The 16,278-nt window shown below is 39.9% G+C and overlaps 1 protein-coding gene across 5 annotated transcripts in view; it reads right to left on the bottom strand.

Moving 5' to 3' along the window:
* SAMD12 (sterile alpha motif domain containing 12) overlaps positions 1-16,278 on the bottom strand; it is a 478,056-nt gene that overhangs the window by 82,077 nt on the left and 379,701 nt on the right. For 2 of the 5 annotated variants that reach the window (XM_050802111.1, XM_050802110.1), the window contains exon 5: positions 529-12,691. The exons of the other annotated variants lie outside the window; for them this stretch is intronic. In XM_050802111.1, coding sequence (XP_050658068.1) covers positions 12,516-12,691 — 176 coding nt within the window. In that variant the 3' untranslated portion in view covers positions 529-12,515. Of the gene's footprint in view, positions 1-528; positions 12,692-16,278 lie in introns of those variants that run through there. 5 annotated transcript variants of the gene reach the window in all.

Here is a 16,278-nt window from a genome sequence, read left to right as displayed (position 1 = left end):
TCGTGTCTTTTGTGAGAACACAGATGGAGCTGGAGGCCATTATCCTTAACAAACTAATGCAGGAACAGAAAACCAAATATCATATATTCTCACTTATAAGTGTGAGCCAAATGATGAGAATTCATGGACATAAAGAAGGGAACAACAGACATTGGGGCCTACTTGAGGGTGGAGGATGAAAGGAGGGAAAGGAGCAGAAAAAATAACTATTGAGTACTAGGCTTAGTACCTAGGTGACGAAATAATCTACATAACAAACCCTCATGACATGAGTGTACCTATGTAACAAACCTGCACATGTACCCAGAAACCTAAAATAAAAGTTTTTTAAAAAGATGACATGGGTTTTCCTCCTTGGCCTGGTATAACATGGAATATGATACTGGATGAATCACTTTCCTCATTGCTTAGGCAAGAATATTGATATATGGTTTACTTCTTACTCATAGGGATGTGATGGAGCATGTTATAGAGCTTGAAGAATATTCAACTAATACAAAATATTATGATTATCTATGATCCCATCTTCCCCATTCCCCAAATGTACCTCACCACACAAAAGCAGATCTCAACCTTAAGAGAAAGCAAAGTGACCTATGACTAAGAAATAAGACTTAGACATAGCCAAAGCAAGACTAAACAAAAATAACAAATCTGGAGACATCCCACTACCTGATTTCAAACTATACTATAAGGCCATTGTCACCAAAACAGCATGGTACTATTATAAAAATAGGCACACAGACCAATGGAACAGAATAGAGAACTCAGAAATAAACCCAAATGCTTATAGGCAACTGATCTTTGATAAAGTAAACAAAAACATAAAGTGGGGAAAGGACACCCTTTTCAACAAATGGTACTTAGATAAGTGGTTAGCCACATGTAGGAGAATGAAACTGGATCCTCATCTCTCACCTTATACAAAAATCAACTCAAGATGGATTAAAGACTTAAACCTAAGACCTGAAGCTATAAAAATTCTAGAAGATAACATTGGAAAAACCCTTGTGGATATTGGCTTAGGCAAGGATTTCATAACCAAGAACCTAAAAGCAAATGCAATAAAAACAAAGATAAATAGCTGGGACCTAGTTAAACTAAAGAGCTTTTGCATGGAAAAGGACCAGTCAGCAGAGTACACAGACAATCCACAGAGTAGGAGAAGATCTTCACAATCTATACATCTGACAAAGGACTAATATCCAGAATCTACAATGAACTCAAACAAGTCTGTAAGAAAAAAAACCAAACAAACAATTCCATCAAAAAGTGGGCTAAGGACATGAATAGACAATTCTCAAAAGAAGATACACAAATGGCCAACAAACATATGAAAAAATGCTCAACATTGCTAATGATCAGGGAAATGCAAATCAAAACCACAATGCAATAGCACCTTACTCCTGAAAGAATGGCCATAATAAAAAAATCAAAAACAGTAGATGTTGGCATGGATGCAGTGATCAGGGAACACTTCTACACTGCTGGTGGGAATGTAAACTAGTACAGCCATTATGGAAAACAGTGTGGAGATTCCTTAAAGAACTAAAAGTAGAATTACCATTTGATCTAGCACTCCCATGACTGGGTATCTACCCAGAGGAAAAGAAGTCATTACTCAAAAACAATACTTGCAAATGCATGTTTATAGCAGCACAATTCACAATTGCTAAATCGTGGAACCAATCCAAATGCCCATCAGTCAATGAGTAGTTAAAGAAGCTGTGGTACGTATGTATGAAGGAATACTACTCAGCCATAAAAAGGAATGAATTAACAGCATTTGTAGTGACCTGGATGAGATTGGAGACTATTATTCTAAGTGACATAACTCAGAAATGGAAAACCAAACATCATGTGTTCTCACTGATATGTGGAAGCTAAGCTATGAGAACGCAAAGGCATAAGAACGATGCAATGGACTTCAGGGACTTGAGGAGAAGAGTGGGAGGGGGCAAGGGATAAAAGACTACAAATATGGTGCAGCGTGCACTGCTTGGGTGACGGGTGCACCAAAATCACAAATCACCACTGAATAACTTACTCATGTAACCAAATACCACCTGTACCCCAATAACTTATGGAAAAATAAAATAATAAAAATTTAAAAATATATAAATAAATAAAAATATCAAACTTATTTATCTTGCCTTTGCAAGGTAAACAGCAATTAAAAAAAGAAAGAAGACTTAGGAAAATTGTATCTCCTGTACAATGTCTAGAATGCTTTCTCCCTGACTTATTTACATGTTCCCCCAAGTCCACACTATGCCTTATTACTAACTGATGCACACTTTGCTTTTTACATTTAGCCTTCTCTCCTTCTCCTTTCTAACTTCACTATGGACACTGAGACCTGCTTTTCCCACTTCATCAAACACTATTTTTATTATTTTTGCTCCTATGGTGTTGACTATAATGAAAAAGGCTGAAAATCTACAACAAACTCCAGGAACTCAATGAGTTAATGTGGGCTGGGCTCTGACTCTCAACTAAGCATGTCAGGATGAAAAGCATTCAGGTAACGAAACTCCCAAACCCTCTCTCCCCCTTCATTACAGACACTCTCACTTAGAGTTCCCCTATAAGAAGACTTCCTCGGAATGAGAGGCCACACACAGCTGCCCCACTAGGGCCAGTAATGAGTGCCATCCGAAGTTCAGAGCTGGAGCCCAATTATCTACATTTATTGCATCAGAGGCTTCAACCCCTATGAGTTCTGGGGTGCAGAAATATTACACCTCCTCCTGGGATGTGATCTGTCTATGAGAGAAGAAATATGAATCTGCCATGTGGAAAAGGATTAAAAAAAAGAAAACTGAGGGTAACTGGCCTGGAAGAGAGGTATTTTGTGATGGTTGCCTTGACATCCCTGAAGAGCTGCCAAGGAGAAGGAGGAGAGGGAGTAAAAGGAGTAGGAGTGTAACAATGATAATAGCAGCCAATGTTTAATGAGGGCTTGCTGTGGGCCAGGCACCATGCTAAGCATTTCACTTGAAATGCTCCTCCAGTGCTCACAATAACCCTGTGACATAGATACTATTCTTGTCACAATTTTAGATATGAGGATTAAACAGGCTAAGTGGCTTGCACAAGGTGCAGAGCTAATCAGATATTGAAACAGGGTCTATCCCAGACAGAAATATCAGATACATGGTTTTCTAGACTGACTACACGTCAGGATCATTCAGGAGAGCTATTCGAACTACTGATTCCTAAACAATCCAGAGGACATATGAAATCAGAATTTCTAGGGAAGCTTCCCGGGATAATGATGTTTCTTGGAAGCTTCCCTGGTAGGTCTGATGTATGCAGTCAGGTTTGAGCTCCTTTGGAGAACACACAATTTGTGTGACCTATAGGGACAGAAGGACAAGTTGAGAATGGAGAACTATTCTACATTCTATGATTGGAGGTTTCACTGAGAAAAATGCATTTATACAGAAAACTGAATGGCAACAAGGAGCCAGTCCAAGAAAGAATTGGGGGCAGAGGGCTCCAGGCAGAAAAAAATAGCAAGTACAAAGGTCCTGGAGTGCAAATAAACTTGAGGTATTCAAGAAAGGAAAGAAGGCTGGTGTGCCTGCAGCACAGTGAGCGAGCGGGAGAGTGGCTGAGACCAAATCAGAGGGGCAGGAAGGAGCCCAATCGAGTGGGCTTGTGGGTGATGACAAACAATTTGGATTTTATTCCAAGTGCAATGGAAAGCCAGTGTGGGGTTTTAAGCAGGGAAGCGATGACTTTTGATTTACAATGTAAAAAGATAATCTTAGGTTCAGAGTTATCATAGGAGGGCAACAGTGAAAGCAAGGAGCACAATTAGAAACTTATTAATAATAATGCAGCAACCCAGGCTGGGAAGAGGGTGGACTGAGCCACAGCAGTAATTTCCTTCTCTGAGTTGTCATGGGGAATAAATGAAATAACATAAATGCACCCAGGACAATGCCTGGCACAGAGCGGATGACAAAATATTTGAATTTCTTTCTTTCAACTCTGTGCTATAGCAGGGAGCCAGGTTTTAGATCAAAGGAAGAAAGCAGTTTCCTAGAGTCAGGGCTGACCTAAGATGGCAGGTGCTAACTCTGGGAGTGATGCACTTCCTAGGATGGGGGAACTGAAAGATCACTTGGCAAGCATAATATAACCATGGTTATGTTCAGGTCACTTCTAATCTCAATAACCTATGATTTCCAATAATTCATTCATTTGACCCATATTCATTGAGCAGAACCTATATCCTGGGTATTGTGCCAGGCACTGTCATTCGACTAGTGAACATTAAAAGTGGCTAAGGAAATTGAGATTTTTACTGCCTGTCTGACCTTTGGTAGTTTGCAGTTTTTTATTCAAAGCAGTTGTGAGAATGTGGTCCTGTATCCCAGCTTGGAGTATATTAAGGTGATGTTCTTCGCCCTAAGTTTTTTTTTTTTTTAACTCCTTAGTCTATTGATTTATTTAACAACTGTTTATTCTTTGGCTACTGTGTGTCAGGCACTGGGGATAGAAGGACGTAGCAAAGAGGCTACCTGTCCACCAACATTTATGCTCCTCCTTCCACATACCTTTTACTAGGAGTAGTTGCCAGATGCTACATGCCCCAGCATCGCTTGCAATTAGGTATGGCCATGTGATTGAGTTCTTGCCATGAGAATGTGATGTGAACAACAGTGATGAACACACTTCTAGTCCTGGTCTTTAAAAAAAGCCTTCCACAAGGCAATCCTTCATACTCTTACTTTCTGGCTGGATTGAATGGGGAAAGCCTCTGGGAAGCCTTTGAAAGCCACTTATTGATGGTGGCAGAAGTTCAGACCATCCTGCCTACCTGTTAACTTGCCTAGTAATGTTATCTATGCAAGAAATAAAAGTATAGTGTATTAGAGCTTTCATATATCTTTTTAGTCTATCTGTTATAGCGTTTAGCCCACTGTTCTACATGAGGAGGATAAGACAGGCCTCCTCCTGAGTCTTAGAGCTGGTGGTTGTGTTCAGGAGACCATTTACTTAAAATCAAGGCTGTGATTAGATGAGATAAGCTTAAGCTCCCAATAAAAGCACATAACAGGGGCATCTAAACCATCCTGGGGGATCAGAGGGATGTTGCCCAAGTTGCAACCTAGAGGGTAAACTGGAGTTTATCAGAAGGGGAGAGAGGAAATGTATTCCCATCAGAGGATCAGCAAAAGTAAGGCACAGGGCAAGAAAGAACATGGGGTATCTGAGGACATGGAACAGGTTCAGTTGGGCTGAAGTGAGGGTAGAGGGCAAAGCTGGGGAATGGTAAGGGAGGTTGTTGGAGGGTAATAGTATCTGCCATATCAGCAGAGGAAAAGACTTCTCATGTCCCTGTTAGAACATCAGGCTGAGAGGCTCCAGCTTCAGTAGAGTTAACACCTTCCCAGACAGATGCACTGTTCTGCATAGCTCCTTTCTTTCCTGCTGCAAGTGAAGGGCCAGAGTGTGCATGTGCACGTGTGTGTGTGTGTGTATGTGTGTGTGTGGTGTGCTGAGGGTGAGAAGGGAGGCAAAGAGAAAGGGGAGGAAGGTTGATTCAGTCATTCTTGACCTGAGTCACGTCAGAAAGCCAACAGAGGGTGTAGGCTCTCAGGGTGTCGCCAGCCTTGCTAGATGAAGGCTGTGGCGCCGGGAGATTTGTGCAGTGGGATCACCAGCTTTGGCAGGTTTAACAGAAATGAAGAGTACCAGCCCAATTCCAGTTTAAATAGACAATATTGAAACTCTGCCAGAAAGAATCTGAGCAATATTTTGCAAACTTTAATAACAGCTCAGAGAAACCGATCAGAGCATTTGGCTTCGCAGTGCATTATTGCTCAGCTGGACCCATGTAATAGCAGAGAGGAATGAATCTATTTTTTTTCCATTCCCAGAGAATAATATTTTTCTTCCTCCCAAACTGCGAGGAATTCAGTGAAGTCTAAATGTATTTGTCTTGTTTCTTATTTCAACTTCTCGATAAATCCCTCATAGGGTTTTGGCACCCACTGTTAAGGCAGTCAGTTTACTGCCTGAAATATCTTCTCCTATTGGAAATTATATTTCTAGACACTGTAACTTTCTTTGGTGGAGACTTTAATTTGTAGCTTTGATGTCCCACATGCAAGGCACTGAGCATGAGATTTAGGTAAGTCTTTGGATATGTTGAGCAGTGGAGAGTTCCATATATTATTTGGAATTCAAAAGTAATTGACATCTTCCTGGACCTCTGTAGTAGAAAGAAGAGAGATGGTTTTGGAACCTGAAATGGACGAACAAATCTCAGGTCTACCACTTATGAACTGGGTAATTTAAAAGAAGTGGCTTAAGCACTGTGGGCCTCAGTTTTCTCTCACCTGTAAAGTGAGGACATTCCTGAGCTCCCAGGTAGATTAGACAAAATAAAGGGTATCAAGTGCTTGGGACAGTGTCTGACTTTTAGGAGAATCCCATTCAATGGCATTTCCCTGCCTTCTCCTCCTCTCCCTAAAGGCTGGGAAAAGAGGTTGTGAAGCCCGAGATAGCAGCACAAGGTATTATTTCTAGGTTAGCATATAAACTCCTCACTCCCAGTGTGGAGAATGGGAAAGGCCCACATAACACTTTTATCATTCTGGTAAAACAGCGGGGTTAGGGAATCATGTAGATTTGAGAAATGGTAAGTTGTTTCCCATGAGAACAGGGGTCTCTGATGAGTCCAAAGGATGGGGCAACCCAACTCAAATAGGAGCCTTCAAAAACAGAGGCTGCTAGCTAGTTGTGAGTAGAACAGGTTCTCACAGCAGAGCCGCTCAAATTTGGCTCACCTTTGGGACAAATGAAATGGTTTGACCTCACTTTGGGAGTAACATTAAAGGAAAGATGAACTGAGATCTTTTTATCTTAGACAGAGAATTGTTTTCCAAAGAAAAACAAACTAGAAAAACCATGGCAAGGCAGAAATTAGGAGATAATTATTTTCCTTTAGAAAAGACTGGTGGTTTCCCAATGTTTTTTGGTGAAGACTATGCATGAAAAAGATAAAAACACTCTTTCTCATTTGTTAGTCTCTGCTTGGATTCTGCCTCCCTAAAAGGCCTTCCTTGACAACTTTTCTCCTTGAAGGAGGTATTGTCTATTTCCTAACTTTGCTTTATGTTTGTCATAATATTTACCATCATCTGAAATTACACATACTGATTTGGTTTTGTGTTTAGAACTTGTCTTCCCCAGTGGAATGTACTCAGCTACTGCGTCTCACTTGCTGCTGTCTCCTTGATGTGGCATTTGAGAAATACTTTTCACTTTGGGAGGCTGAAGTGGGTGGATCACTTGAGGTCAGGAGATCAAGACTAGCCTGGCCAACATGGTGAAACCCCATCTTTACTAAAAAATACAAAAATTAGTCACGCGTGGTGGCAGGTGGCTATAGTCCCAGCTACTTGGGAAGCTGGGGCAGGAGAATCGCTTGGACCCAGGAGACAGAGGTTGCCATGAGCCAAGATCAAGCCACTGCACTCCTACCTGGGTGACAGAGTGAGACTCCATCTCAAAAAAAAAAAAAAAAGAAATATTTGTTGAAGGAAGCAATAAATAATACATATTATATATAGTGATTATTTTTGTTGTTTTTCAGAGATAAGGATAAGTAAGTTATAATAAAATTTAATTATTTTCATAAAATGAAATATTAAAAATGAATAATTTCTCAGCAGCTATGCTCAAGTTTTTTGGATTTGTAAATATTTTTAGAAGCAGAATTGATTTTTATCCACTTTTTCTTACATAAGTACTCTCAAAATGTTCATTGTTTGGCTGATGAATTCTAAGTTATGTTTAGATAAGTATGCTTACATTTTAGAATTTTTATCCACTTCCTGGTAATCAGAAGGTATAATCCAAATAAACTGTCAATTCTGCATCATTTTTCTTGAAAACTGCTCTGTTGTCTCAGATGTGTACATCTCAAATTTTGGGTAAGATGCCATTCTCAGTCCATTAACAAATAACATATATTTATATGGTCTTTAAATACATATGATTATTATAAGTCTTTTTTTTTTTAGACGAAGTCTTGCTCTGTCACCAGGCTGCAGTACAGTGGCATGATCTCAGCTCACTGCAACTTGTGCCTCATGGGTTCAAGCAATTCTCCTGCCTCAGCCTCTCACGTAGCTGGGACTACAGGCGTAAGCCACCATGCCCAGCTAATTTTTGTATTTTTAGTAGAGATGGGGTTTCACTATGTTGGCCAGGATGGTCTTGATCTCTTGACCTTGTGATCCGCCCACCTTGGCCTCCCAAAGTGCTGGGATTACAAGCGTGGTAAGTCTATTTTTAAAAACATGTATATTGGTGCCCTCAGAGCTTAAACGTTTTGATAAAGGAGGAGTCGTTTTCATCATGCAATCAAATGTCAGTCTTACTACAAAGTGAAAGAGATCTTAGCAGTGGGAATACATAAAGCTTCATAAGATACTTTATACTTCAGAGTGAAATTCATTTTGTTCTCAGTTGTTGAGATCATATTTGAAGAGTGGATGGGGCACAAGAAACAAGGACCACCATGACTGGTGATTAGTGTCATGACAGTCCACCTGGGAAACAGGCAAATAGACATCCAGAATTCACAACTCACTTGGGACTTTCTTTATTCTTCATAAGAACATGTGGAGCTTTCTCATTCTTTCCTTAATGCTCTGCAGAAATAACTGAAAGTAGTCCTGGGAAGACAACGCAATAGTGTTTGCAAAGTTTGATCCTGGAGCAGGGATTCTCTGCCACGGACTATGTGATATGCTATAAACGAATCTCTTTAAGCCTCTATAAATGAGGTAGTAATAGTACCCACCTTCTATGGTTGTTGTGAGATTAAATAAGCTAATATACAGTGTCAAGCACTCAGGAATTCCTCAATCAACGAATATTCACCATTATGAGCAGCTCTTAACAGATTCTTCTACAAATGCCACACTGCAATGCTATTTGTTTTCTTAAAATACTGAAGTAGAGAAGAAGCCCCACTAAGCAGCAACATCTCATTTGCCAGCGAGGCCTCGTGAAGACTGAGGAAATCAGCAGCCATGTGCCTTCATAGCATTAGAGCAATTACACCCTGCATTATTAAACTCCATGGTGTACAGTTCAACTTGCTAAACATTAAGAATTAAATAAAGCCCAAATAGTAGCACTTTCCCTCAACCGTGAAAGAGTGGCACTCACCAGTGGAACTCTCTAGCTAAATTACCAAGTGTGAAACCTAAATTTAGGATGGGGCAATTCAGAAACAGTTGATTACTGGATCTAAGATTATAGATGTTCTTGTGAACTGCTGAAACTGATGAAATAAACATAAAATAATGGATTATTACAGACACAATTATGAAAAAAACCTCACCTGGGCTGGCTGGAATTGTTTTGCGTTGTTATAAGAAATGATTGCTGAAAAGCAATTGCAACCTGTGCCTACAAAAGGCAGCACAAATGATATCCACCTTCTGTAAGAAATTTGATATGGAGACTGAATAGAACAATATATTTTATTATCAAATTTGGCCCTTAAGATGTGATGTTATGCTTTAGGAGCTTGGAACTTTCTCTTATGTTTTATTTGGATGAAAACAGAAACAACAGAAACTCGCAGCACAGAACCATTAACGAGACCAGGTAAAGTGATGTTGCAAAAAGTTGGAAATCTACTTTCTTGTTTTCTAATCAGTCCCTGAGAAGACCAAAGGGCAGAAGGGACATTGTTGGTGCTTTGGCACAACACTGACCCCATGGCTCTGCCACCTCTGAGCTGTGTAATAGCAGTCAGTTCCTTGACTTCCCTAAGTCTTGCCTTTCCCATCTGTAAGTTGAGGATGGTGGTTAGGATACCATGTCCACAGGATTGGTGTGAGGGTCTGGGTTAGACGGTTATGTGAATTATTCCATTCAATTCTTGCAACAATCTCATTGTAAATGCTCCATAAATGGTTGACCTTGTCCATGATTACATTCCACCTCTGTGTCTTAAAAATTTTGTAACCTTCGACAAATTACTCTAGGTGTCCCTGTCTCTTAGAGAAAAAAGATGGAAAAAAAAGGACTAATGATTGTACCTACCTTACCAAATTGTTGGGATAAACAAATGAGTTATGTAGAGCACATTTATCAGCTCTCTATGTATTAGCTGCTGCTATTGTTATAACTATGACTACTGCAACTATTTCAAGAATCAGTCAAGTCCATGGGAGAGGATTCGGGGGAGCAACCCTTCCTGGGTTGTGGTCCTAATAGCTATGTCTTGTCAAACCAATAATATGATGGGAGCCTTGGATTTTCTGTTCCTCTCTTCAGCTATAAGAAGAGAAGCCTGGAAGCCCTGTCTATGGGGATGCCAAGAGCCAGCTGAGGTTATATCACAATGCCGCCCAGGGCCTCTTACTATGAGAGGAATTGGAAGGTGGGAAGCTGGAGGCAGAAGGCTGGAAAGCCATTAGCCCAGGCTTTCTAATCTTGTAGGAACTTGACTGGGACTTTTGATTTCTTTGCCCAATAAAGTATTTTTTGTTATTAAAATCATGCAAATATAAGAATCAAATGTAAACATTAAAAATATTCAGAAATATATTGGTAACTGCAGCTTGGCATTGTTTTCTTCTGTTGCCTCTCTTCCATCTCCTCCTTCCTTTTCTGCCTCCCCAGTGTTCCAAGACACTGGGAGCTTCAAAGAATGGAAGTAGACAAGGCCTTTCTCAACTGTATCAGGTCTCCGTACCACCTTCTCTATCAAAGCTCATATGACCAAGTTTGAGCTGCCTACATTTGTGATTTGGTTATTTGTCAAACAAACAAACAAACAATCTTCAGAAAATTAAGTAGGAAAGCACAAGAGCTCTCTAAAGAGACACACATGGCTTTAAACTCCAGCTCTAGAAATACTTCATTAAGCTTCTGTTTCCTCATCTATAAAATGGGAGTAGTAATAATATCTCACTCATAGGACCACTGAGAGGGTTACATGAGATCATGCATCTGACGTTTTAGCAGTGTTTGGCATAAGTAAAGTATTATACATGCCAGCCAATAGTTTTGGTCTCAAGTCTTAGGATCCAGAAAGCTAGTAGTACTCTAGCTAGCCAGAATTTTCCTCTTTTTCTTATTGTGATAAAATCAATTAAAATTTATCATTGTAATCGTTTTTAAGTGTACAGTTTAGTGGCAGTAAGTACATTCTCGTTGTTGTGCAAACAGAATTTCCTCCTATTATGTGCAAAAGACCCTTGAGACCCTGAATCACATCTCAGGACTTGCCCAAAGTCACGGTGAGTCTTGGAACTTACATCTTCCACCCCTTCAGAGTTCCCTAGAATTTCAAAGGCTATCTTCTTGTGCTGACTCAGCTGCTGGAATGAGTAGTGAAGCTATAGACATAAATTATATCATTCATCTAGTCAACACATTCATTCTATGAATACTTATTGAGCATCTACCATGGAAAGGACACATGCAAGAGATTAGACAAAAAGCATCTGTTATTTCTTACAACAGCCTTATTGGTATTTTGGGTAGTTTTAACTTTTGTCCTTTTAGAAATGAGGCCATGAAGATCCAGAGAGGTTTGGTACCTCTTCCAAGGCCACATAGAAAATAGTGAAGATGGGATTCACCTCCAGTGGACCATCACTCCAAGAGATTTGTGGTGAATCTGATTACAGGGCTTGTTAAGATTTTTTAGGAATATAATTTTTTTCCTCAAGTCATAACATCATTATACCAATATGGTGGAGCAGGTCTTTTGTCACCATGGGAAAAAAGAAAACACCCAGATTCTTCTGTGAACTAAAAGAACCTGAAGCGGAAAAGGAAATTAGGTCTCATTGTCATAACACTGAGAACACTGTTGAAATATCACACCAGGGTATTCTTACGCCATGAGGATGGGGGTGGTGGTGGTGGTGGTGGTGATGATGATGATGGTAATGGGGATGGTATGGTGATGATGATGATGGTAATGAGAATGGTATGGTGATGATTATAATGCTGATAATTATCAAACATGGATCACCTAGTGCATACAAGGCTCTACATTTAGATATATTCATACATGTAATATTTGCTGAGTATCTTCTCTTTGTTAGGCACTAGGAATACAGTAGTAAACAGGACAGATATACAAGGTTCCTGTTCTCATGGAATTTACAATCTAATGAATGATAAGGTTTTAAACAAATAATTGCATATAGCAATCCTCAAAACAGCCATATGAAGTTGGAATGATGACAATAATAACAAAACTACCAAGACTCTTCCACTAGTGAGCACCTATTATGTGCCAGACACTCTTCTAGGTGCTTTACATACAAAATATTTTGTTCTGAAGGTTACAGAATCTTAGTGGGCACCAGTTTCCTCCCAGCAAATATGAGCACAGATGGGTTTGTCTTACACCAAACCTTTCCATCATACTCTGCTCTTAGGCTAGCCCTGGATTTATTTTCTACCCAGATGATTTGTTCTTCCCATCAAGGGTTGGGATCTCGATATGTGGGCTAGGACACCAAAGGGTTTGGGTGCTCACCTTCTAATGGCCACCAGGTCTCTGTAAGCAAAAACACTCTTTTTTCATGTAGCCAGCATAAAGGGAGACAGAGATTCCCAGCCACAACACTGGAATCTTCATGGGGGCTGTGTGCAGATTTCTTCATCTTCTCCACCCTATAGAGCACTGGAGAAGATGTCATCTCCATTAGAGCAGGGCTTTCCCAGGACATGGAGTTAATTAGGCATGATCTTGGCCATTCTTTTGGAGGAGTCAGGGATATCTCCATATTCCTGAATATCCTATGCAAGATGGCAATAAATTCATTTATTAATAATATTATCCCAAATTCATGCAGCCTGCTTCAGCTTACCTCTCACTAGCTCATAGGTTATCTCAGGTGATCCTCATTAAAATCCCTGTAGGATATCTTTATTTATAGATAAAACTCAGGCAGCCCTGTAGAGAAGCCCACATGATGAGGAGCTAAGGCTTCTTGCCAACAGCCACGTGAGTGATGTTGGAAGCAAATGTTCTACCCCTGGTGGAATCTTCAGATGACTGCAGCCCTGATTGACACATTGACTGTAACGTCAAGAACGACTGCATCAGAAACACCCAGTTAAGCCACTCCTAGATTTGTGACTCTCAGAAACCATGAGATATAATAACGTTTGTTGTTTTAAGTGGCTAAATTTTCAAGTACCTTGTTAAGCAGCAGTGGATAATTCATACAAAATTTAAGAATATAGAAATTCATCTTTGGAGTCAGACAGTTCTGGATTTGCATTCTGGTTTTGCCAGTTATTAGCTTTGTAACCTCGGGCAACTCATTCCACATCTCTAAGCCTCAATTTCCTCATCTGCAAAATGGAGGTAATAATGGTATTTGTACCCTAGGGTTTTTCCCCCTGAGTAAATGAAATGGTGCTTGTTAAACACAATGCTTGGCACCTAGTACGCAGTCAGTAAGTGGAAACTATAATTATTGTTATTATAATCTTTTGAGCTCATTTGGCAACTGTTTAAAATACTGATTCTTCTTAAAGTGCCGACTGCTAGCCTTGCTCAATTGGATTATGCAAAAGGATTTTTTACGAGGGAGACATGCACAGTCAGAGAACACAGGTCTTGCTTGTGATTGCTCGTGGTGCTGAAGGACAAGCCAAGATTAAAGAGTCAACCAGCAGTTGACTGAGCTTTTTTCTCCTTGTCCACAAAATGCTGATGAACAGCATTTTGAAATGTAATTAAGATTACACTGAAAAATCAGCCCTCTATCACCCCGTCATTCAATCACCTTTTCCTTTACCAGCAGGAGCCAAGAGCTTGGCTTTACCTTCCCCTACAAACAACCACCTGACCCCCGGCTCATTAGTCCCATCCTTGGGATAGTATTCATTGATTTTAGGGGCCAGAGTCCAATATTTCTCTCCCATCTGTCTTTATGGTCTGCACCGAGGTCAAAGTTAACCACATACTAATTTTCCTGGAGGATATTTCCTGATGCGAGAGTGATTAGAAACTTCTTACTTCCCATTCTTCATACTCAAGTTTCTGTTCTTCTTTGCCCAATGGTTCGTTCTATCTCTGTAATCTGAGGGCAGGTGTAGAAAATGGCTTACCTTGAAAACCATAAATTATCTGTACTCATCACTTTCAGAACAGGACTCATTAAAAAAAACTTATTTCCCACAACAGTGTTCAAAGAGGTGAGTTGTCTTTTAGCACACTAACACCTCTGCCTCTTTTAGGACCATTGAGCTTACTTCTTAAAGACCATTGAGCTTACTTCTTAGACCAATGTAGTAAGTCAATCCATACTTATCAAAACAAACATTTTGGTGTGACTATCTTCTTAGGTGGTAAGTGACGTTTTCATGGAGAAGTTTGAGATGATTATACCTTTTTGGAAATAATCCTGACTCTTGATAAGCCCCATAGGTATTCTGCTGGCCTGGGGGACAAGGGATTTGCCTGTTGCTCCTGGCGTGGCAACGGATGAGCTATGTGAACCTGGGAGGGTCACTCCATCTAAGTCAAATCAGTTTCTTCATCCATGAAATGGGGATACCTGCTCACCTACTCTTCAGAGTTTTCATAAAAATCAAATGGTATGGTATCAACAAAGTACTCTGAAAATAATTTAAATAACTTCAATGTATATAAACATTCCAGTTATAAGAAATTCTGTAAAAAATAAACCAGGTTTTACTAGTATTTCTCCAACACACAAAACAAAACGATTACATTTGAGTGATATAAGCTGTAAGTATAATTATTTATTTATTTATTTAGAGACTGGTCTCGCCCTGTTGCCTAAGCTGGAGAGCAGTGGCACGCTCATGCCTCACTGAAGCCTTGACCTCCCCGGGCTCAGGCTATCCTCCCACCTTAGCCTCCCTAGAAGCTGGGACCACAGGCACATGCCACCACACCTGGCTAACTTTTGTATTTTTTTGTAGAGACAGGGTTTCATCATGTTGTTCAGTCTAGTCTCGAACTCCTACGCTCAAGTGATCCACCCTCCTTGGCCACCCAAAATGCTGGAATTACAGGCATGAGCCACCACGCTTGGCCCCATAAGTGTAAATAATAAAAATGTATGGATAAAAGAAAAATTAAGAATTTACATTTGGCAAAAGACACTAAAGAAAGTTAACACAAAGATGACAGTTTGTCAAAATATAGGCCAGAAAAACTGAAAGTAGGTATCTTGAATCTGCAAGAAAATCAGACAAACACCAGAAGTCTCCCATTATCGGAGGCCTTGTTTTCCATGGTTTCAGTTAGCCTTGGTACAGTACAATAAGATATTTTCAGAGAAAGAGAGAGAGAGATTCCCATTACTTTTACAACAGTATATGGCTATAATTATCCTATTTTATTATTATTAGTTGTTGTTAATCTTTTATTATGCTAAACTTATAAATTAACTTTATTATAGGTAGGTATGCCTAGGAACAAACATAGGGTTTGATATTCTCTGTGATTTCAGGCCTCCACTGGGGGGTCTTGGAACATATTTCCCACAGACAAATGAGGACTGCTATAAACAGAAAAAAAAAGGCATGACCCCCCTCCCTGCGCCTGCCACATCCCCACTCCTGCCACCAAATCTAAGGGTTTAAACAAGTTACTCTCAAACTGAGAAATCTAACTGGCTAAGGAGTATGAAGCTATGCTCAAAGTCCCTAATTATCAGAAAATGCACATTAAAACAGTCAGATCCAACTTTACATCCATCAGATGAGCCAAAATTAGAAATCTGGATAATACCATGCACTCTATAGAGAGTAGACAATGGTTTTCCCATCTGGGCTACAATCTGGCAGCATGGAGTAAAATGAGGCCTTCAGGTGTTCTATGATCCAGGAAGCTCCATCCTTGGTCTAAAGCAGATAAATTCTTCCCAGTTATTCATATGAGGCAACCCACATGTATTTCACTAGGGTAGTAGGTAAGTAAAATGTGATGGAATGCTAGGCATCAAGTAGAACCTTGAGCTAGATGTACACATAGCAACATGGTTAGATTTCAGAAGCAGTGTTGAATAAGAATGAAAAACGATGAGGTCTTAGAGCACAATATCATTTGTATGGATTACAAATATATCCACACTCAAAAGAACAGTATATATTAAAATATATCAAATGTATTAGCACTTTTGCATTAGTGGGTAGGGAACAGATGTGAAATTTGAAAACAAGGAGGGGAAAAATCCACAAGAGTCCCTTGAAAGAGATGAAAAAATGGTATGCCATGAATCAAGC

This window comes from Macaca thibetana, chromosome 8, assembly GCF_024542745.1.
Source record: "Macaca thibetana thibetana isolate TM-01 chromosome 8, ASM2454274v1, whole genome shotgun sequence".
NCBI lineage: Eukaryota > Metazoa > Chordata > Mammalia > Primates > Cercopithecidae > Macaca > Macaca thibetana.
This window is presented reverse-complemented; position numbering and strand designations above follow the sequence as displayed.